The sequence below is a fragment of the Leopardus geoffroyi genome, chromosome C3 (genome assembly GCF_018350155.1).
Source record: "Leopardus geoffroyi isolate Oge1 chromosome C3, O.geoffroyi_Oge1_pat1.0, whole genome shotgun sequence".
NCBI classification, from domain to species: Eukaryota; Metazoa; Chordata; class Mammalia; order Carnivora; family Felidae; genus Leopardus; species Leopardus geoffroyi.
The window spans coordinates 5,010,993-5,031,392 of record NC_059338.1 but is presented as its reverse complement, the minus strand read 5'-3'; the positions used below and the strand labels follow the sequence as shown (position 1 = coordinate 5,031,392).

At 56.8% G+C, this 20,400-nt stretch overlaps 1 protein-coding gene and 1 long non-coding RNA gene across 2 annotated transcripts; both read right to left on the bottom strand.

Annotated features, from left to right (window-relative positions):
• Nucleotides 1–1,427: 1,427 nt before the first annotated feature.
• LOC123585115 lies at nucleotides 1,428–2,821 on the bottom strand. Its single transcript, XR_006705921.1, has 2 exons — nucleotides 2,160–2,821; nucleotides 1,428–1,971 (listed from the first exon to the last, which is right to left on the bottom strand). It is a non-coding gene; the product is annotated as an uncharacterized LOC123585115 (long non-coding RNA).
• Nucleotides 2,822–5,444: 2,623 nt separating this feature from the next.
• NCSTN (nicastrin) lies at nucleotides 5,445–20,284 on the bottom strand. Its single transcript, XM_045455118.1, has 17 exons — nucleotides 20,179–20,284; nucleotides 18,599–18,703; nucleotides 14,830–14,953; nucleotides 14,063–14,184; nucleotides 13,494–13,639; nucleotides 12,645–12,795; nucleotides 12,269–12,378; nucleotides 11,858–12,010; nucleotides 11,059–11,163; nucleotides 10,816–10,893; nucleotides 9,938–10,110; nucleotides 8,513–8,615; nucleotides 8,282–8,377; nucleotides 7,891–7,978; nucleotides 7,466–7,620; nucleotides 7,021–7,233; nucleotides 5,445–6,218 (listed from the first exon to the last, which is right to left on the bottom strand). The coding sequence occupies exons 1-17, from the start codon at nucleotides 20,261–20,263 to the stop codon at nucleotides 6,096–6,098; spliced, it is 2,130 nt and encodes a 709-aa protein (XP_045311074.1). The 5' UTR covers nucleotides 20,264–20,284; the 3' UTR covers nucleotides 5,445–6,095.
• Nucleotides 20,285–20,400: the final 116 nt, after the last annotated feature.

Sequence of the window (20,400 nt, the reverse complement as noted above, 5' to 3'; positions counted from 1 at the left end):
AGATTAAGCGAGCTATTGCATGGAAGGGTCTGGACCTTCCTTGGAGCAAGCCCCAGCTGCAGGGGTTGTCGGAGGCATTCGCCGTTTCCCTGTTGCTGATCAAACTTTTCTGGGCTTTTCCTCCCTAAGGGGAGTCCTATGATTCCTCCCCAAGCTCCCCCACCGCCCCCCCCCCAGGTCTGGGAGGTGCCAACTCCCACCTGGGCAGGCCCAGACAGGTGCCCAGGCGCCAGCAGATGGGCTGAGCTGGAGGGGAAAGGAGGCTTGAGGAGGGGGGCTGGGGGGCAGGGGACCAGGTGGCATCTCAGTTCTTGCATCATCATTGCCATGGTGCTGATTAAAAACCAATCTCCACCTAATGAGCCCCCAGCAACAGCAATTCTACCGCCCCCACGCTCCTGCCCTCCACCCTGTCCAAGAAATTGGGAGACCGAGAGACCCAGGAGACAGCGCCTTGGGGAGAGGAGAGATGGAGACCAGTGCGGGGTGGAGAGGAGGGGGAGGCAGGGGGAGATGTGGGGAGCCAGACAGAGGAAACGGACGAGGGGGGAGAACACTGTGGGTGGGTAACAGACAGGGGGGCAGGCACAGTCACGGGGAGACAGAGGGGTGAGAGAGGACGAGAGAGGAGTTGCCAGGTTGTGGAGGCTCAGAGATGCAACCTATGTGGGCGGGGACGTGGGGGAGACTGGGGAAGGGGAGCTGGGGAGGGAGACCAAGGCCTGGGAGAAACAGGGACCTGGAGAGACCCAGGACTTCAGGGGAGGTACTGCATGGAACTGGAGAGGCCTGGGGGAGGCCCCAAGACAGGGCGGAGACACAGACTTGGGGGAGGCAGAGAGCACACTGCCGTGAGGAAGCAAAAAAACTGGGGCAGACAGGGATACAAGGCCGGAGACAGGATAGACGCAACTCGAGGGACGAGGGCCGGCGACTGCAGCCTGGAGGCTGGGATCCCAAAGGGGGAGACATGGAGGGAAACAGAAGGAGAAGGGCCCTGGGGTGGGGGCGGGGAAGGCAGGAAGGAACGGGGTGGGGGGGAGGGGGAGCAGGGGGGTCCCTGTTCCCAGCCTTCCTTGCTCGTAGGCGTTAGGGCTCTGATAATTCAGTCCTGGGATTCCATCCTTGACATACCCAGCCTGAGCTGTCCCCACGAACTGAACTGGGGTTTGATGGTGAGCAGGGTGAGAGCGTGCCCTGGGACCTCCTGCTTCTCCTCTGCCTCTATCACCCTGGGACCGGTGGTCGTGGTCGAGGGAGCAGGGAGCGCTCTGAGGTCAGCGCAGGTTGCCAGCAGCCCCAGCCTGGGGGAAGGAGAACCCCCAGGGAGCTGTGTGTGTGTGTGTGTGTGTGTGTGTGTGTGTGTGAGTCTGCCATAACAAGGGCAGGAAGAGCAGGCCCTGGGGGTGGGGGAGGAGCAGGCTCTCCGGTTTGGTTTGTCTTTATTTTGCATTTTATAGGCGTTCACTTTCTCCGGTGGTCACCTGCCGTGTCTTTTCAGGTCTACACGGCCTGGCCTTGGAGGGAGATTGGAAGTAGACTGCCGGACGGGAGGTTGGAGTGTAGGGAAGACACAGGGGCCGGGGCCTAGTCCTTGAGGGTGGGGGAGGGCCTGGAGGAGCTGGGAAGCAGTGGGCTTGGCAGGAGAGGGGGTGACATATGCGGGGAGCCCTGGGGACCCGACCAGGCAGGCGGCTGGCAGGGAGAGCAGCCGGCGTTAACCCTCGCGGTGCCGTGCTGCCTGACCCTTTCCCTGGAGTGGCCCCCGCCCGGGTGGGGGTGTCATCCTCGGTGAGAGACCGGCCCTCGTCCTGGGTCCTGGGTCGCAGGAGCAAGCGGGCGGGGGGAGCCCGGGCAGGAGCCGTGGCGTGGCCGGGAGGCCGCAGCTCCTCGTGGATTTTCTTCTGTCTCCTTGTCTGCCTCCACACCGTGCGTGTCAGTCCGTCTTTCTGGGTCTCCCTCTCTGTGCCTCTAGAAGGTGACAGCGGGTCTCCACTGTGGCGAGCCACGCAATCTGTCACTCTCTCTGCTGCCAGCCGGGGCTGGAACCCCCCCGCCCCCCAGCGGCCCCGCCAGAGCCCTCTCCCGCCCTGGCCCCCAGGCCTTGTCGCCTTTGTCTCCTGAGGCGGCCTGGCCTTTCTTCTTTCCTCTCCACTCACCTCTCCTCAGCCCCGAGCCCAGCTCCAATCTCATTAAGGCCTCCAACCACTGCCCCTCCAGCCTCCCTCCTCCCTCCCCCATCCATCTGTCTCCTCTTTGTGTCCACCCATCTGTCACCAGCAGCCCCGGGCCCACTCCCTCCCGGCCACGCCCGCCATCGGCCTTTCCCCCACCTCGGCTCCTCTGGCTCCTCTCGGGCTCCTGGGCTCCTGTCTGCCACTTCCTTTCCTCCCTACTTCCTGTTTCTCTATACTAGTTTCTTCTTTTCACGATGCCCCCTTTCATCCCCATTGCCCCTTCCGTCCCCGCACTTTTGCCAAGGACTCAGTCAAGGTGTGGGCGGAAGGGGACCCCAGGGTCCCAGCCCCCGCTCTGGAGCCAGAGCCTGGAGAGTTGCTCACAGTTGCGTCATCTCTCAGGCCTCCTGAGATGGCCCCTGCACTCCTCCCCATGTTTTCCCTGTTTGGGGACTGGGCTACGGCTGCCCGTCTCCACCGCAGGACTGGGAGGGCCCCTTCTGCGTGTGGATTCAGGGAGGAATAAAAATCCGACCTGAGGCCCATCTGGACCCCGATCTTTAAGGGGCTCTGCTCCCCAGGCCCAACTTCCGAGAGGCCTGCCCGGCTCTGTCTCAGGACGGGATGCTGAATTACAGGAATAAGGGCCCCTCAGGCCTCCCTCTCTGGAAGGAAAACTGTCAAACTACCTTAAAAAGTTTAAGAATTGGACTCCTGGGGGGGCTCAGTCGGTTGGGTCCGGCTTGGGTCATGATTTCGAGGGTCATGAGTTCGAGCCCCACATCGAGTTCTTGCTGACGGCACGGAGCCCGCTTGGGATTCTCTCTCTGCTCCTCCCCCCACCCCCACTCGTGTTGTCTCACTCTTTTTATCCCTCTCAAAATAAATAAGTAAACAAACAAACAAAGTTCAAGAATTGATCCACCTTTTAATCCACCCCCCGCTGCCCGACCCTGCATCCCACGGATGCCACCGGGGCCCAGAGCCGGGGTGCCCTTTCCAAAGCCACACTCGCCATTCGCGACACCGGACGATCCCTGATCCTGAGCTCTTTCCGCACTAACCGGCCCCGCCCAGAGCCAACCTTGGGTCCTCTGGGCTCAGGTAGAACCTGTTCCTTGCGCTGACTTTGCGTGGAGCGTATGCAGCCCCGCCTGCTTATTTATCCTGCTCGTGTCCCATCCTGCCATCTTGACTCCGGATCCCAAGTCCTTAAGGGAAGGCACAGCATCTCATCATAACCTTTTCTGATGCCAGGACAGAGCGCCTTGCCCACAGCCACGCTCAATAAACGTTTATTGCTGCCGTGGCAGCCAGCGTGGATATGAGACATGTTCTGGTCTCAGCTCAGCGCTAGTTTGCTGCGACCTTGGGCAAGCCACTCACTCCTCTGGGCTACGGTTTCCCCTAGCAGATGACTTAGACCCTACATATCGTTTCTAAGGTCTTATATGGTTCCATGTGGAGACAGAGTCCTGCTGAGTAGGGTGAGGCCTTGGTACAGAACACCAGACTCTGGATGAAAAGGTCTCCTCCCAGGATGTGCCTTTGGGAGCAGCGACCCAGATGTGGGGCCCAGAAGACCCTTCGCTCAGAGGGGCTGGAGGAGAAACACCGGCTGACAGGAAAGCCTTCCGTGCTGAGGCGCGAGGGCCGCAAGAGGTAGGGACAGGCTGGGTCCCAGGGCCCAGGTAGTAGTGGGGAGAGGGGAGCCTTGTGGGAAGTGGCACATCTCAGAGCAAGGCCCACCCAGACCGGGGAGGGGGAGTGGGGAGACGGGCTGAGAAGCCAAAGTCTGTGGCCCAGGGGGTCTCAGCCAGCCAGCCGGCCCCAGGGGGTCTCTGGGGCACAGCAGGTCCCCGAGGATTCGGCACACCCACCGAGGTCTCAGAGAGGAGGCCCCTGAAGGGGTCAGCCGGGGGTCTGTGCCCCTTCTACAGTGCTTGGCCTCCCCACAGGCGGTGGAAAGAGCCCAGTTGGTTGGTTTTGAATTTTGGGGGGTGGCGCGAGGAAGGGGTCGCATGGAAGGCGGAAGACAAGCTGGTGTTGAGGAGACCGGAGTAGGGAGGGCCCCACGGCTCGCACCGGCGCCCCCCGCCCCGCGCCTGGTACCCTGCCACTTCCCCGCTTCCCGAAGCTGCCAGCAGGACGAGGGAGCTCGCTGCCCTGTCCGCAGGGAGGCCCTGTTGGCTGAGGGAGGCGCGGAGTCGGCCCAGCACGGTGGCAGCTGTGCCCGCCTCCCGCCAGCGCCGCGTGCGGGCCGGGAGGAGGGGTGCGGGGTGGGGGAGGGGAGCAGGGCTCATTTCCACATCCCGGCCCCCCCAGACGTGCCCCCTGAGGGAACCCAGAGAGAAACCTGGAGCAAATCGCCTCCTCGGCGGGGTGTGGCGGGAAGCGGGAAGGTATGGGGCCCGGAGCTGGTCCTTCCCGGCTCATCTGTCTCGTGGGCGGCAGGGCCGCGGGGAGGGGAGAGGGCTGGCCTCCAGGCCACTCCTGAGGGGTCTTCCCTTCCAGTGACTCAGCTGCGGCCTTCCTTTAGCTGTGCGGCTACGCCCCGGAACTTTGCTCCATGAAGACCCAGGGCGCTAGGGTATTCCCAGAGCCAAGGTTCTCTTTCTAGGAGAGTCCAAAGCCACCTTCGCTTCCGTCTGCAAAATGCCCACCAGGAACAGAAGGCCCAAACTGCTCGGCAGGCCACCACAGGCCCTCCGTGACCCAGCCCCAGCCCCCTCTCCTGCAGCACCCCGAATGACTTACCGTTCCCAAACGTGGCCCATGCCTTCAAGGCCCTGTGCTTCCACAGCTGAACTCCACAGCCTGCAACCCAGATGCCTCCTCCTCTGAGCAGCCTTCCCGGATGCCTCCCCCAGTGCCCGGAGTCCTTCTGTGCGTTACCGGAGCACTCCGGAGATGCCGCACGTGATCACCCCGGATTGCACCGGCTTCTCCCCTCACCCCAACTGCCAGCCACTCAGGGTTGGGACTGCGTCCCCTAAATTTCTGCAGCCCAGCCAGTGTCTCAGAGTGAACAAAGAAACGTCTGTCGAATGGAAAGTGGGAGGGTCAACGATGCTAACGCGGTTCTTACGAGGGGGAAACCGGGGTTCCAAGGCTCCACGGGAGCCCCGCTTTGAGGCCTTCCACTGTTTCTGACAGAGCCGCACTCCTTGGGCCTCTGGAGACCCGGAGGGAGCACGTGGCAACAATTCCATGACTTCCAGTCTGAGGTCACCAAGCAGGAGGGCACGGAAGAATGACACATACAGGTCATGAGGGATAGTCTTTTAATGAAACTTGCTATTTATATATTTACACACACACACACACACACACACGCACACACGCACACACGGAAAAAGAAAACAACAAAAATAGGTATTACAGCTTAATAAAATCACAGCTAGCACTGAGGGCTGGAGGTGACCCGGCAGCACACCCTCCCCGAGGTGCCGTCTACGGGTCTGGAGACAGGACAGCAGGAGGGAGACAGATCACCTGGCCTGCACCTCGGGGCTTCCTTGTGGTTTGTTCCTGGCATTCAGCCTTTGTGTCCTTCCTGGTCGGGAAAGTTGGGACTGGGGTGGGGTGGGGAGTAGGGGGCGGTCTAGGGCAGGATGAGAAGGGAAGAGGGACCCTGCAGAAGGATAAATTAGGGTGGGCAGTTAGGAGTCAAACAGGAGCGAGAAGCTTCTATTTGCCCTCCCGGAATCTGGCAGGGGTGACGAAGGGGAGACAGGTAGGGGGAGCTGGAGAGGAGAGGGAACTCGTTTCTCTCTCTTCGGGGCAGTTCTACTTGTTCATGTTAATTCCAGTCTAAGCAGGCCCAGAGAGGTTCCAGTGACACGCTAGTGGCTTATGTCCCCGTGGGACAAGTGGCCTAGGATGTGAACGGTAGAGCGGGCAGGAGTTGGGCTCCTCTCAGTAAGACACGGCTCCTGGCTCCCGAGGGGTGATGAAAAGGACGTCGGCCTTGGCGTTGATGCAGTAGGTGACGACGAGAGAGAAGACGAGGATGCCGAAGCCCACCATCAGGGTGATGAACTGCGGGAGGCGTGGGCAGGGAGGGAGAGAGACGCTGTCAGAGCCCAGCGTGGTTCTGGATCACCGCTTGGGGCTGGGAGCCAGGACCTCGGGATCCCAGAGCTGGCTCCAGGCACCGAGTGCTGAGCAATCACAGACAACGTCTTCCCAACTGGAAGACGGAGTGGCTCCGTTCGAAAAGAGGAGTATCTCTGTTCTTCCTCTACTTTGTATTACTAAGATTTTAAGTATCTTTTTTTTTAAAAAATTTATTTGAGAGAGAGAGAGAGAGAGAGAGAGAGAGAGGGAGAGAGAGAATCCCAAGCAGGCTCCATGCTGTCAGCACAGAGCCCAACACGGGGCTCGAACTCACAGGATCGTGGGATCATGACCTGAGCTGAGACCGAGAGTCAGACGTTTAACCTACTGAGCCACCCCGGAGCCCCTAGATTTTCAGCATCTTGAAGTTAAGATCCATGACTTTGGTGGCAACTATGACATACTGGTGATGGGGACTCAATAAACCGTGGCGCCTGTGCACACCCTAGTGCCAGCAGCTGGAAATCCCAGCTGGGAGGGGACCCGGGGGGACGCTGCAGGGTGAGGAGCTCCTCCGGGGGGCCCTCCTCCTGGCGGGAGCCCACCTCCGGCGTGAACACACACACACTCTGTCGGTGAAGACAGACTTCGCGATGGGGCGTGCGGTGGACAGGGGACAGAGCGGCCGTAGGTTTTTGTGGCAAATGGGAGACGGAAGCAGTTAAGAGGTAAGAGGCGACAGAAAGAGGGCAGGGCGGTCTCTGGCATGCCCCTCCCGGCTCACCTCCAGCTCTCTGCTGGCTACCAGAAATATGCGGGCCCGGATGTCTTTCCAGCGGCTCTCAGTCCATGTGGAGTATTCAGTAGAGCCCCACTGCCTCAGTTCAAAGGCAGGGGACAGGGCCCTGGCCAGTCGCGCCGTGGAACGCACACAGTGGGGCAGCCGGTCCGTCTCGTTGGAGTTCAGAGGGCCCTGAACCCACGCGTACTCATATAGCTGCAACGGAAGACCGGCCACAGGGCGGGGCTGAGGTGATCCTCTCTCATCCCGGCCACGCTGTGCTTCTGCCCAGGCTCCTGCCCTCCAACACTCAAGTTCAAGGGGCCGCGTCCCTCCGCCTTTGCATCTCAACTCCTTGGGTCCAACTGGGCCTAGGACGCTGTCCAACTTCCCCCGGGGGTACGGGGCCCTCGGGGCACCTTCGACACCCACTCCCACTCCCACTCACATCCTTGTTTTCACTGGGGACTTTACTTGGATCCTGGCACTGCTCTCGGGGGAGGTCGACCACCTGGCCAGTCAGATTCGCCAAGGCATACTGTACCACGTAGGTGGTGTTGGTGGGGCTGGAGACGGCGATGTAATGCTGAAGAGGCCCGTCACCTGAGTGGAGAGCACAGGGAAGGGAGGGTTTGGAGGGTGGAAGGTGGAAGGTGGGTGCGGGTGGGAGGGGAAGGAAGAGCCCGAGGTTGACGGAAGCCAGAGAAGAGAAGGGAACGGATCCCACACGTATCAGGGGAAAGAAAGGAAAACAGGGGAGAAGGAAAGGAAAGGAGAAGGAAAAAAAAAAAAAAAAGCAGAGATTAAACCAAGCTGATGACTTTTTCCATCTCTTGCCTCGGTAAGGGTGCCATTCCCCCAGCGCACGCTTACCCAAGTAGGACCTCAGGTCCTGCCTGAGGATGGACTGGAACCAGGAGTTGTTGGCCCTGACCAGGAAGCCATAGAGCAGGCGAGTGACCTAGGATTGGGACAGTGAGAGTCGAGAAGCCCGTGACCCGGAGCCAAGCAGAGCTCTCAGTAGAGACCCTGTCGCAGGGCGGGAGCCGGGTTGGCCAGGGACTTTGGGGCTGGGGACGCAGAGGCTGGCTCACAAGGATGCCGGAGGCCCACCCGGGAGCACCCTGGAGCAGCGGGAAGCCTCACTGGCACGCGCTGGCATGCTGGGCTCCCAGGTTCGGGAGAAGGGGTTAAGTGCAGTGCAGACGGGACGGCCCGCCGCGTGCGCAGAGCTGGAGAGGAGGTGGGCCCCACCTGCCCTTACCGTTTGGGGATCGGCCTGAATGGTGTCACTGAAGTTGGTTCCTCCTGCCAGCTGGTATAGGGCACGTCCCAGCACCGTGGCCACGTCCGCCAGGGCCTGTGGCAGGCGGGAAGGGGGAGGCTGAACGGCCCACCTCTTCTGCCCTCTACAAGATGGTCTAACCACCTAGAAGACGTTCTAACCATCTTCGCCGTGTTCCCCACACTCCCGGCCAACCCGGGCGAGTGCTACCTTGGCAGTGTCCGTCACAAAGTTGAGGTCCTCTTCGGGGCTCTGCCACTCGGGGTAGCTCACGTTAATGTTCTCCGCTGTGTCGTAAATGCTCTGGTAATAGCTGCCGGGAGAGCGGGCATGAGCCTCGGCCACACTCAGCCAGGGCCCTGCCCCGGTCCTCCCTCACAGGCCCTTCATGTAGGAGCCTGGCGTGTCTTTTCATCATCCGGGGGGAAGGAACAGAAAATGAGGGTCCCATACTGAAGAGGGTGTGGAGAGGCAGAGCAGTGAAATACAAGGACCTTCTGGAGAGACAAGGTAGAAGAGGCAGATGAGATCAGAAGGCAGGAGACTCCCTTCCTGGGAGGTCTTCAAACAGAAGAGACACTTCCCCAGAGTTTGGGCTGGAGACGGCTGGGAGGACTTTTGGGGAGCACGCCCCACATCACCAGAGGTTGGATGACGGTTCCAATGAACGTGAACATTGAGGGTGCCTGGGGGCCGAGGGGGATGAACGGGTCTTTCCCAGACACACAACACTGCCCTGGGTCCAAGTACTGCATGCTCCCTGGGGAGCCCCGTGAAGGCAGAGCTTAGAAGAGAAGCTTAGAGGAGAGCTCCCAGCCTTCAGCACCAACAGATGCCGGCCCCACATAGAATCAAGGCCAAATGTGTGCAAATGAGGACTATCCCTTCACCCTGAAGCGATGCCGGGGTCAGACATGGTGCAGACGGCTGACCTCAGGTGCTGAAAGTGTCCCTGCCCTAAATGAGCAAGAAGGTGCTCCTTGGCTGGGGTCGGAGAACCAGCGCATAAGCAGTGTTACTCAGAAACCCATTTGGCCTCATGGAAGAGGGGAGGGAAGCCGGGAACCTAGCAATCTGGCCCGAGTAAGAAGTCCCATTAGCCCAGGGCTTAAGTTAGGGGCTCTCTGGGGTGCCCAGGACCAGGAGAGAGGCGACTAACAGAGCCTCACCTCGTATCTCTGGAGTCCCCTCAGCACAGGGGATGCTTTTACCCCAAAGGCAAGAACACGTTACATTTCAGAGCGTGAGTGCTGTCTGCGTCCCGCTCGGCACCCTTGGGCAGGCCCCAGACCCGGCCAGCTGGCTGTCCTCAGGGCGCTCCTGTTGGGGATGCTGCCCTCTGCTGGCAGCCCCAAGGACCCAGGCCTCGGGAGAGCTGGGGGAGGCGGACCAAGCACGGAAAGGCTGAGGGGGCCCGTGTTCTAAGATGACATCAAGTCACCCGAGGTGACCGGCTTAGGTGCGAACAGGTCACTGAGCAAAGAACACAAATTGACCTGAGTTTGGAGGGGTGCTGTGGGGAGAGGGGAGAGTGGTGATCTCTCCTGACACAGGAGACACTCCCCCCTCCGGACCCCAGACCACAGGACAGATTCTCTGGGAGAAGGAAGAGAGTGTGGGCTCGGTGGCTCTTACTGGTTATGGAAGACAGCAGAGTGGTCGGCAAGGACGACACCAGAGATGTTCCGAGCCCGAAGAAACCTCTGCAGAGAAGACGGCGGGAGGGGCTGGGACTGGTTCGGCCTCCGGAGGACCACAGCAGGGACGCCGGCCCCGCTCTTCTCCAGGGTGCTCAGGAGGGCCTCCACCTGGCGGGGGAGGGGTAGCTCAAGGGAGGCTGCGGACAGGGAAGCCGGACGCATCTTCTAGGCCCACAACGCTCCCGCCAAGTCCCCAGCTCGTGGTGCTGCCCCCGGCCCTCCTGCACCCCAACTCCTCAAGCCTTTCAGGATCCAGGCTCTGAATGTCCTGCAACTCCAGCTGTGTCATCCTCACTAGATGCTTAATTTCCTACTCTGGCCGAACTGGAGGAACAAGTAACAACGCCAAACTACACCAAGTGCCACCCAGGAGCCCAGGGCGGGGAGGGCGCTGACACTGGAGTGGCAGGAACCCCGTGAGAAAAACAGGCCCAAAGCTGGACCCTGAGAGGAGGATCCTGAACAAGTAGTGAGGAGCCTGGAGGACGGTTTGGGTAGAGGGTCCGACACAGCCAGGAACCAAGCAGGGCAGCCCGGACAACTGGGCAGCAGAGAGGGAGGGGCCGGTCACTCCCGGGCCCTCTGTGGGGCATGGAAGTGGGGAACCGCCCACCCCAGGGAACCGGGGCCACGAGCTGCGCTCACGGTGCTTCCTGCGGAGCTGGAACAGCCAGGCTGTTCTTCCTTGAGCTGGTACCCCGCCTGAGGTCCTGTCTCACAGGCCCTGGGGGGTGGCGGGGGTCAGGCCCAGGTGAGGGGTGCCCACGTTCTGAGCCGTTGAAACAGAGTGAGGCGGAAAGATGCTCAGATTACCTGATTGTGTACAGACTCATTTTTCTGGGACATGGGGTCTGTGTGCATCCAGAGCTCTAGAGAATTCCTTAAGGCCACCTGGGGGAGGATGAAGAAGCAACGCTTGGCTGCCCGCGGGGGCCCGTGCCCCGAGACCAGAGGAAGGAGGAAGGTCAGAGGAAAGTCAGGGAAGAGGCAGTGGCAAGGAGGACAACGAACAGCGGAGGGGGAGGCGGGAGGGGGAGGCGGGCACACGCAGCACACCTGTCCCAGCTCCACGAAGGAGTCAATGTTCTCTAACTGCACGGGAAACTTGCCCTTCTCCATGTCGTACACCATCCTGGAGCTGCCGATGTAGTCAAACGTCTCCTGACGGCGAAGACAGGCGGGAAAGGGAACAGAGATTCCCAAGGGTCGGGGCAGGCTCAGTCTCCGGAGGCCAGATCGCCAGGGCTCAAGGCACGAAGGCTACGGTCTCGTGTCACCGCAAGTGCCGGCCGGCTTACGCAGTCACGTGACCTCGCCCGCCTCCCTGCCCGGCCTCCCAGCTGTGACTATTCCTCACGTGTGTGCATCACAGGACTTCTCGAGCCCAGAAATGGGGAGAGCAGCCTCGGTAAAGGCCCGAGGCGAACATCAGCTGTTACGTGCCTGCTTCCTGCCTCTCCCTCCCCTCCGCCGACGCAGCCGCGGCTGCCCTCCCCTTATTCCAAGGCCAGGCTGTGGGGGCAGTGGGGGGAGGGGGCAGGAGCCTCAGGGCTCTTGGGTGCAAGTGGCAGTGAAAGGGTCCAGAGAACAAAAGCAAAAGGCTGCCTCCCAGAGATCGCGTCGGCGGGGGAGCGAGGGGGCGGGCAGCACACTGATTCCGATTCCAGGCCAGGGTGCGAAAGCTTCCTGAGACGTGTGACTCTGGGGGGAGACACGCGGAGACACCTCCAGAAGCTCTTTGCTGAATGACAACTCAGGTCAAGTGCCCAGATCGTCCCCAAACGATAGCCACTCTCACATTTACCCTCCCTGCTGTCCTGCCCCTCCCCACCTACCCCAGCAGAAGAGCCCCTACCCCTTGGAAGAAGACAAACATGACATTGCGGGGAAGGGTCAGCGCATCAGGTGCCTTCTGCAAAGCTTCAGCGGCAGCCAGCTGGGTGACGAAGGAGGCGACGGCACTTTCGGCCCCTGGGGCCACGTTCCAGAAAAAGGAACGACTGTCCAGCTGGGTACAGTGGGAAAGGCAGGGGAGGCAGGCTTTGAAAATGGCAATTAGGACCGGGCCCCAGGCTCCCTCTCCTATTCCAGCCAAGGGAATGTGTGTGTCCTGGGACAATGGCCATACGAGGGGGCCCCACGGCCCAGACCCCTCTTCCCTGGAGGCTCCCCAGCACAGCGACTCTGAAACGGGATACACCCGCAAGAGGCCCCCCAGCCCTTTTGGCGCCAGCCCTGTCCACCCTGACCAGGGGCCCGCACTCACCCGGGTGGCAGCGACCACAACCCTGTCATCAGGGTCTAATGCCCCAGATATATTTATAGGCTTAAGCATGCTCCACACGTTGTAGTCGGACAGGGGGTCACAGACGATTTCTGAGCAGGACAGAGTGAGAGAGCGACAGAAGTCAGAGAGAAGCCACAGAGAAGGCCGGGAGACGCCTCTGACTGCTGCCCCGTGGACCCTGTCAATCATTTCCTGCCTCCACTGCTTTAAGTTGGTTTCTCTGCCCTGTCCACTGCAGGGACAAGCGGCCTCAACTGTTCGGAATTGTTCCCGCCTCTCTCGCCCCGTGCTCCCTGCCTGAGTTCCCCCCTTCCCAGGTCCCCAGCACAGCCGCCGGGCCTCGGGTCTGTCCTACCTGGGTTGATGCTGAAGGTGCTCTGGATGGAGCTGCGCCGCATACAGGTGACAGTGCTGATGACAGCGTGCATGTGGGAGAAGAGCTGCATGGCGCACAGCGGGAAGGTGGGTGCTGAGCCGTTGGGGCTCAGGTTGTGATCGCGATAGCACTAGGAGGGGAGACGGGCCCCACTGAGGCAGCTCGCGTGGAATCCCTCCCATGCTTCCCAGGAGGGCCCGGCCCCACCCCGACGCTCGCTCGTCAGTCCCTGAGCTATAGTACAAAGCCAGGATGTGTAAGGTCCGAGAGAAAACCTCACCAAGAGATGCAAAGGGGCACAGACTCAATGACTGAGTTGGGGAGGACGGAGTGTCCCCATCCCAAACAGCCTGGCCCAAGTTCCCAACGTGATTAGCTGTCAACTGTGCTGAACCAAATATCAAAAATCAAATTCAAGACAGCTTGGACATCAACTCACCACGTAACTTTGGAACAAATCTAACCGCTCTACAGGTCAAAACAAAGAAGTTAGGCCAGAATTAAAGATTATTGTAATTCAGAACATTCAGAAGCCTCTGAGCTGAATCTCTCGCAGTTCCCAGTCTGATGATCTTTTTCCCACACTCGGGGTTCCTAACCAGGGCACACCTTATTTCAGATCAAGTAGAGTTTATGTTCTCTTCCAGCCTAACAGCCATCAATGCTGGAAGAAGAGGCAGGAGAGAAATGGGAAGGGAAAGGCGAGAAAAATAAACGTATTGGCTTTTCTTGGAGCATCTACCATGCAGAGGTGCCCTGGTGGACGAGCCCTCCGGGCGGGCGGAGCTCCTACGAGATTTCTCTTTGCTAGGAGCTGGCAGCCGTTACCTGCTTGATGACCTTGGTTTCATTTTCATCTTCAAGAAGGAAGATGGGGAAGCTAAAGTCTTCATAAGCCAAGCCGTCGCCTAGGGGGTTCCACGGGATTTCTCTGCAGTGAGCAAATTCTGGCCCATACGAGTTGGAGTAAATGCCTGAAGGGGAGGATGGGGGACCGGCTGTTGGGACACTAAGCATTCAGGGCCTGAGTGAGGGAGGAAGGCTAGGATGTCGTAGGGATGGGACCAAGAGCTCCAAAGGAAAGGGGGACTCAAGGAAGCAAGCATCAACCTGTCACCACCTACAGGGAAACAGACACTGGTATCAGGGTGTCCTGGGCTGGCTGGTTAGGGATCGGGGCCTATGACAGAAAAGGAGGATGGAGGGAAGTGGACGAAGGGGAAGCAGCAGAGGAAGCGATGAATGGCAAAGACAAAGAAACACTGTCTTCTGTTTGGGAGTCAGCTGTTCACAGCACACACAGACAGATGCATCCCTCCAACCCTCCAAAGACACGAGACTGAAGCACCAGTGAGCTCTGCGTGACGGGAGGTCCCTTGATCCTCCGGGGCTCTTACCAAACCCATCATTGGGACACTGCACACTAGGAGAGGAGCCCGACGCAGGCCTGGGTTTGGCCAAGGACACTGCAAGGCCAGCAATCCGGCTGGTTGTCCCCTTCAGCTTCTCCATCAGATTCCTGGGACAGGGAGGGAGTGCCATGGAGGAAGACTGGGAAGGTTACCCCTGGCCCAGTTATCTTGCCCCCAGGGATGGAAACAAATGGGAAACTAACGGAATCCAAACCTTTGACTCCTTGTTGAACACACGTGGTGTGTTGACTCTACTCCTAAAGAAGTGAAAACCCCCCCCACCCCAACTGTTAACTCGTTTCTTGCCTCTTTTCTGTCTCTAACTCCTTTTTTTTCTTTCTTTCTTTCTTTTTTTTTTTTAAGTAAGCTCTACACCCAATGTGGGGCCTGAACTCACAACCCAGAGATCAAGAGTAGCATACTCTATCCGCTGAGCTAGCCAGGGGCCCCTGCTGTCGCTAACTCCTAAGTGAGGGCTATGACCCAACCTGAGCTTCGGCTTCATCTCATCTACCCTGTCCCTGAGTGCCCCTATGGGCCCTCCCTCCTGCCTGGGGTCTTTACTCACTGGACCCTGTTTGTAAGGTCACCCAGACGACCCCTCTGATGGGGCAGGTTTTCTTCCGAGACTCACTCTCGCCTCCTGCCCTGATCGGACCAGGGCAGCCAAGTGAACCTTTATACACAAGTGTGGGGATGGCCCCCCAGATCTTCCCGGCTGTGGCTTCCCTGAAGGCACACGCAGTTCTTACCTGGTGAAGAGCTCGCCCTCCAGCAGAACCACATACGGGGGGTTGGGGCCGTCAGTCAGCACCCACTGCAGGTCCCTTTCTTTCTCCACCACGTGGAGGATCCCGGTGTCCCCGCTAACGGAAGCTGCCAGGACAGAATGGGCTCAGATTAAAGCTCCCGCAGTTGACGACTCTGCCTCTGCCTCACTGATTCTGCAGATCACTTATCTCCCAAACATGGCACCGGACGCTGGGTTAACGCAGCCACCTCCAGACTTGGGCTTGAGCTGAAGAGCTGACTCCCCCAGCTCCACCTGAAGGCGACCAGCAGGGACTGGAGGACGAGACAGCCCGAGAAGTCTACTCACTTGCTAAGTCTCAGAAAGGTCGTACGATCATTCTCTCACCCTCTTCCCTCAACCTCATTTAGCCACATGTACAATTTCCAGAAGAGGAGACGGCATGGTTTTCAAACCTGTATTTTCTCCAGGAAATGGCAGGCTTTAGATCTCTAGCTCAGAGTTCTAGCACTGAATCTTCCTGTGTGAAGACATATGTGCAGACTCCCTTGACCTGAGGACAATTCCTGGGTCTCCGTTCCTTTGCCCTATTTGGGAATGACTTTACTTGCTTTTAGCCTGTTTTAGGCAGGGTTACTCAAGAACTTTGAGATCTCTAGAAGAGAGCTTCCCAACTGATGGGTCTTGATGGGTTAGGGACGAGCTGATATTGACCCCCCTCATTTCTGGGGACCGAGGGTCTCCAGAGACCCTAGGCTGGTCACTCCCAGCCAGGAGCAGACTGACCCAGTACCCGAAGATGCCCTACAAATACCATACGTCTCCATATATGCCAGGATGCCATACAAATACTATTTTCTGTATCTCACGAATGACAAAGATCGGGCAGCGCTGCGGTAAAGGATGGGTAATCCATCGTCCAGAATGCCTTGAATTCTATGCAGCAGTGCCTGTCGTGTCCCTCGTGATCCACATGGAGACATCCTACCATCTCCCCACGAGCCTACTCGCCAGTGAAAATTCCTACCACGTATGAAAAGTCACATCTTGTTTTAGAGCAATAGTTCTCGACCCTAGTTGAATCACTGTGGAGTTTTAAAAAATACAGACGCCTGGGCCTTATCTCAGACCTACTAAACTAAAGTCTCTGAAGGTGAGGCCCAGGTACGTGTACTTTCAAAACTTGCCACATGATTCTTTATTATACCTAGCCAGTCGTGAAAACTACAGCTCTAGATCAAGGCACTGAAATATTTATAATTTGCACAAGACAAAGACCTTAAGCACTTCCAGACTGCCGGCCAGGTAGAAGTTTTCTTCCGTGGGATTTGGCAAAATCGAGACATGGACCCAAGTCCCCAACATTCAACTATGTCTTCCACGTGGTAAGTACCCAGTAAGTTCATGTGGATGGTGATAACAATAAACTTTAGAGGAACATCAGGACCTGGGATAACCGTAATAAAGACTTCGCTACCACCAGCAGTCCTAAGTCTGACAAAAGGCAACAGTCCTTGGCATATAAAACCCGGAAAAAGGAAAAGCTGTTCTGACAAACAAAATATATATAGCTTCAGCTCCAAGGAGGACTGGGAAAAGATAAGCCAGGACGCTGGAATAAAACCCTGGATTCTAATCTGGATTCCAACTGGTGACTGCATAGTCCAGAGTAACTTGCTTACTTTTTCTGGGCCTTCCACGAAGAGAAACTTTTTCACCCTTATTCATCTCATACCTTGGAGAGAGATTTAAAAAGGAAGGAAAGGAAAGGAACCAACAGATAACCCTTTTGAACACTTTAAAAGGGGCCAATAGGGGTGCCTGGGTGGCTCAGCCGGTAGAGCACGTGACTCTTAATCTCTGGGTTGTAGGTCTGAGCCCCACATTGGGTGTGGAGATTGCTTAAAAATAAAATCTTTAAAATAAAATAAAGTAAAGTAAAATCAAATGAGCCCATAGAAACAGAGCAGTATAATCAGAAAACCAAACCAAATCTTTCTCTCCTTACGTTTACCATGCTAGCAAGCCTCATTAAAGAGGGTGTAGCTTGCTCGGGACGGACAAATACGAAGCAAGACTTAGAAATAAGCCGAAAAGGAGCCGAGCTCTTAATGAGGAAGTGGCCAGAGTCCAGCCCCTCCCCTCTCCTCTCTGTGCTGGCACTTGGCTCACTCCTAGAGGCTACTGCTTTGCTTCCCACAGGGCTGCTCTCAGAACACGAAGCCGACTGACTCAGTCCCACAGAGGGCATCTTAAGAGCACACCTCCAGGAAGACAGGGTCCTAGCCTTTTGGCACGAAGAGTGGAGCTCCAGCAAGACCAGCAGTCTGATCTCAGCCCACACTTGGACCTGGCTCCCTTCTACGCACAAACCCCGTTGGGAGAACGGAGTCCGAAAATTTTACTTGGAACCGTTTGGAACCAGTTAACCTACCTCCAGCAGGGACACGGCACGGTGAACACAGAGTCCGGCTCAGGGAAGGCCGGGCAAGAAACGAGTTAACTGCCACATTAATCAGGTCCTTCACTTCGCAGCGTCTGTGTCCGCCTACCAAACTAGAAGGTTTCAGGCAATCACGCAGGACTCCTGAGACCATAGTACTTACTCAGCATCATCAATAAATGTAGGAGACAGTCTTACTTTCAGCTTTGTGCAGGTACGTTCTAACCATTCTTATAGGCGTTTACTGAAATTCAGAGGTCACCGATACGGTGACAAAGAAGCCATGATCTGACTCTAAGTTTCCTGCTTACCGCAGAACTACATTCTGACAGAGCAATTATTCACAGAACAAAACATGAAGAAGGGAGGCTATGTAGCAGAGGAACTGGGGTTCGGCCTTCACATCTCTGCTCTTTCTACTTCCATAGTTTTATAACCATACTGTCATGGTACCCTGTTTTGGGACACATTTACAAAGCACAGAGACGAATCCAAATGCTTCACTAATTCCTCCTGCAACTATCTGGCTTTCTCAATGCCTTCCCTTCAAATAGACTACTGCCTTAAAGAAGTCCACTTTGGTTCCAAAAAGATGGTTCAGGTGATGATGGACTCATAGACTATGAGACTCCTTTCTCCTTAGAAAACAGTACAGTTTTCTACTTTAACTAGTGGATGCTAAGTGTCCTGACTTAGAACCTGAACTTAGGCTTAATTTGCCTTAGGCTCAATTCCTAGCCTCATCACTTAATAGCCTGATGATCTTGGGAAAGTTACTCAACTTCTCGCAGTCTCCATTTTGTCATTTGTAAAATGGGGACAATAAGAAAATCTACTTCATGGGGCTGTTGTGATGGTTCAATGAGATGCACATGCACGAGGCTCAAGTAAGCAGCACTTACTAAGCATTAGCTCCTATTAGTTATCTTGCCTGGTTTGACAAATGGCTCTCTGTCACCTCCTACCCACACAGCCTAATTTGTGTGCTGAGACTCCCAAGCAGGACTTGGATCTTGAGATCTAAGGCACAGATTGAAATATCATTGGCCACAGGGGTGCCTAGGTGTCTCAGTCAGTTAAGCATCTGACTTCGGCTCAGGCCATCACCTCACGGCTCGTAAGTTCGAGCCCTACATCGGGCTCTGTGCTGATGGCTCAGAGCCTGGAGCCTGCTTCAGATTCTATGTCTCCCTCTCTGTCTGCCCCTCCCATGCTCATGCTCTGTCTCTCTCTGTCTCTCAAAAATAAATAAACGTTAAAAAAAAAAAAAAAAAAAAGAAAGAAAGAAATATCACTGGCCACAACACAAATCCCAGCCTCAACTCACATTGGCAGCCAATCTGATGAGTGGCGTTGAGCAGACGGACACAAGGAGCTGTTTTATTTAAGGAGATGTAGATCTTCCTCTCCACTGAGTTTCCCCTGCACAAACCTGCTCAGAAGACAAAAAGTGTTAGAAGAAGAGAGGCATTGGCACTAACAAGTCCTTAGCTCATCGTATGGCTTGGGTATATCATACTTCCTAAAAAATTTTTTTAATCTTTATTTATTTTTGAGAGAGAGAGAGAGAGAGAGAGACAGACAGACAGAACGTGAGCAGGGGAGGAACAGAGAGAGAAGGAGACACAGAATCTGAAGCAGGCTCCAGGCTCTGAGCTGTCAGCATAGAGCTCGACACGGGGCTTGAACCCACAAACTGCGAGGTCATGACCTGAGCCGAAGTTGGACCCTTAACCGACTGAGCCACCCAGGCGCCCCTGGGTATATCATACTTTCTAAAGTGGGATTAATGTCCATCCTTCTCACTTTCTGGACACATTACTGGATCAGATGAATGCGCCCAGCTATGTGCCCCAGAAAGTTATACAAATTCCAATCAGAACAGCTGATATTAAAGCTAAAAGAAAGAAAACTTCATTTCCTAAAGGAAAAGGCACGTAACCTCAGATGTCCCAGTTTCCGGTTGCACGGGTGAGCATACTTCTGCTTTCTACCTTGCATGTGCATGTACCTTGCACCCTCGTTAATGAAAGGGTGCCAGTCTAAGAATATAGATTACGATGAAACATCTTTGAGACATTTTTCCAGGAATCTGAACAGAATTGGGAGAAACCTTATGCCACAGATCTGTCAATTAATCTAACATCCACAGGTCGTTTGTGTGTGGCTACAGTGTGGGGCGACTATAATTTCTCCTCTGGGGAATCTCTAAAGATAATATGAACTTGAGGGGAGGTATGGTCATAGTTACATACAGGCACGTTCGCATTTTAGGGCTTGACCAACTACAAAGACCTATGGCAGGACATACATGCGTGTAAGCAAACGTTTCTGCACGCTGTAAATGCCTGAAGTTTCTTGAATCACTATTCCACGGTCTAAACAGTTAAGAGGACCCATACCCTACCTTTGTCTCACTTCACTGATAAGACAAACTGAGGCAAAACACAGGGACACCGGTCAATGGTGCAATCAACAGAGGAGGGAATGAGGAATCCACTTAGTGAAGCACCGCCCTGCACCCACAGAACGAGGCCGCTTTTGTCTCCGACTAAACGCACTGGGAAGAGGCTGAACTGACACCTGTCCTTTCCGACAGGGGGTGGGGTGGCTCTGGCCGTGGGGAAAACGAGGCAGGCGGACAGTCAGGCTGGAAGTCCGGGAAGAGGCCCGGAGGAGGAAATGGGGCGACACGACGTGCCGCGGGGTAGAAGGGGCCCTCAAATCAAATCCAGGCAAAGAAGGGGGGGGGGACTTCTGTCGTGGGAACGAAAGAGAAAGAGGATTTACAGGGTGGGGGCACAGAGGAGCAGAGGGGCCAGAAGGGGGGACGGCGGCGCTCGCGGCCCGACAGGTCCCGACGGCTCTCCTAACACACCGGAGCTCACGCGCGGGGGGAGGCCTCACCTGCCAGCAGGACGCAGAAAGACAGAAGGCGAAGAAGACTCCGACTGCCCGCGTCGGCCACGGAGCCGCCCCCAGCCGTGGCCATCTTGCCTCTCGGCTGAGCGGAAGCCTCCCCTCCCCTCCAGCCCGGCAGTGGCTTCTCTAGGCCAACGCTGGTGCCGTCTCTGTGGTCCGGAGCTCCCGGGACCGGAAGTTCGTGCCCGCGGAGCTTCCGGGAGCCGC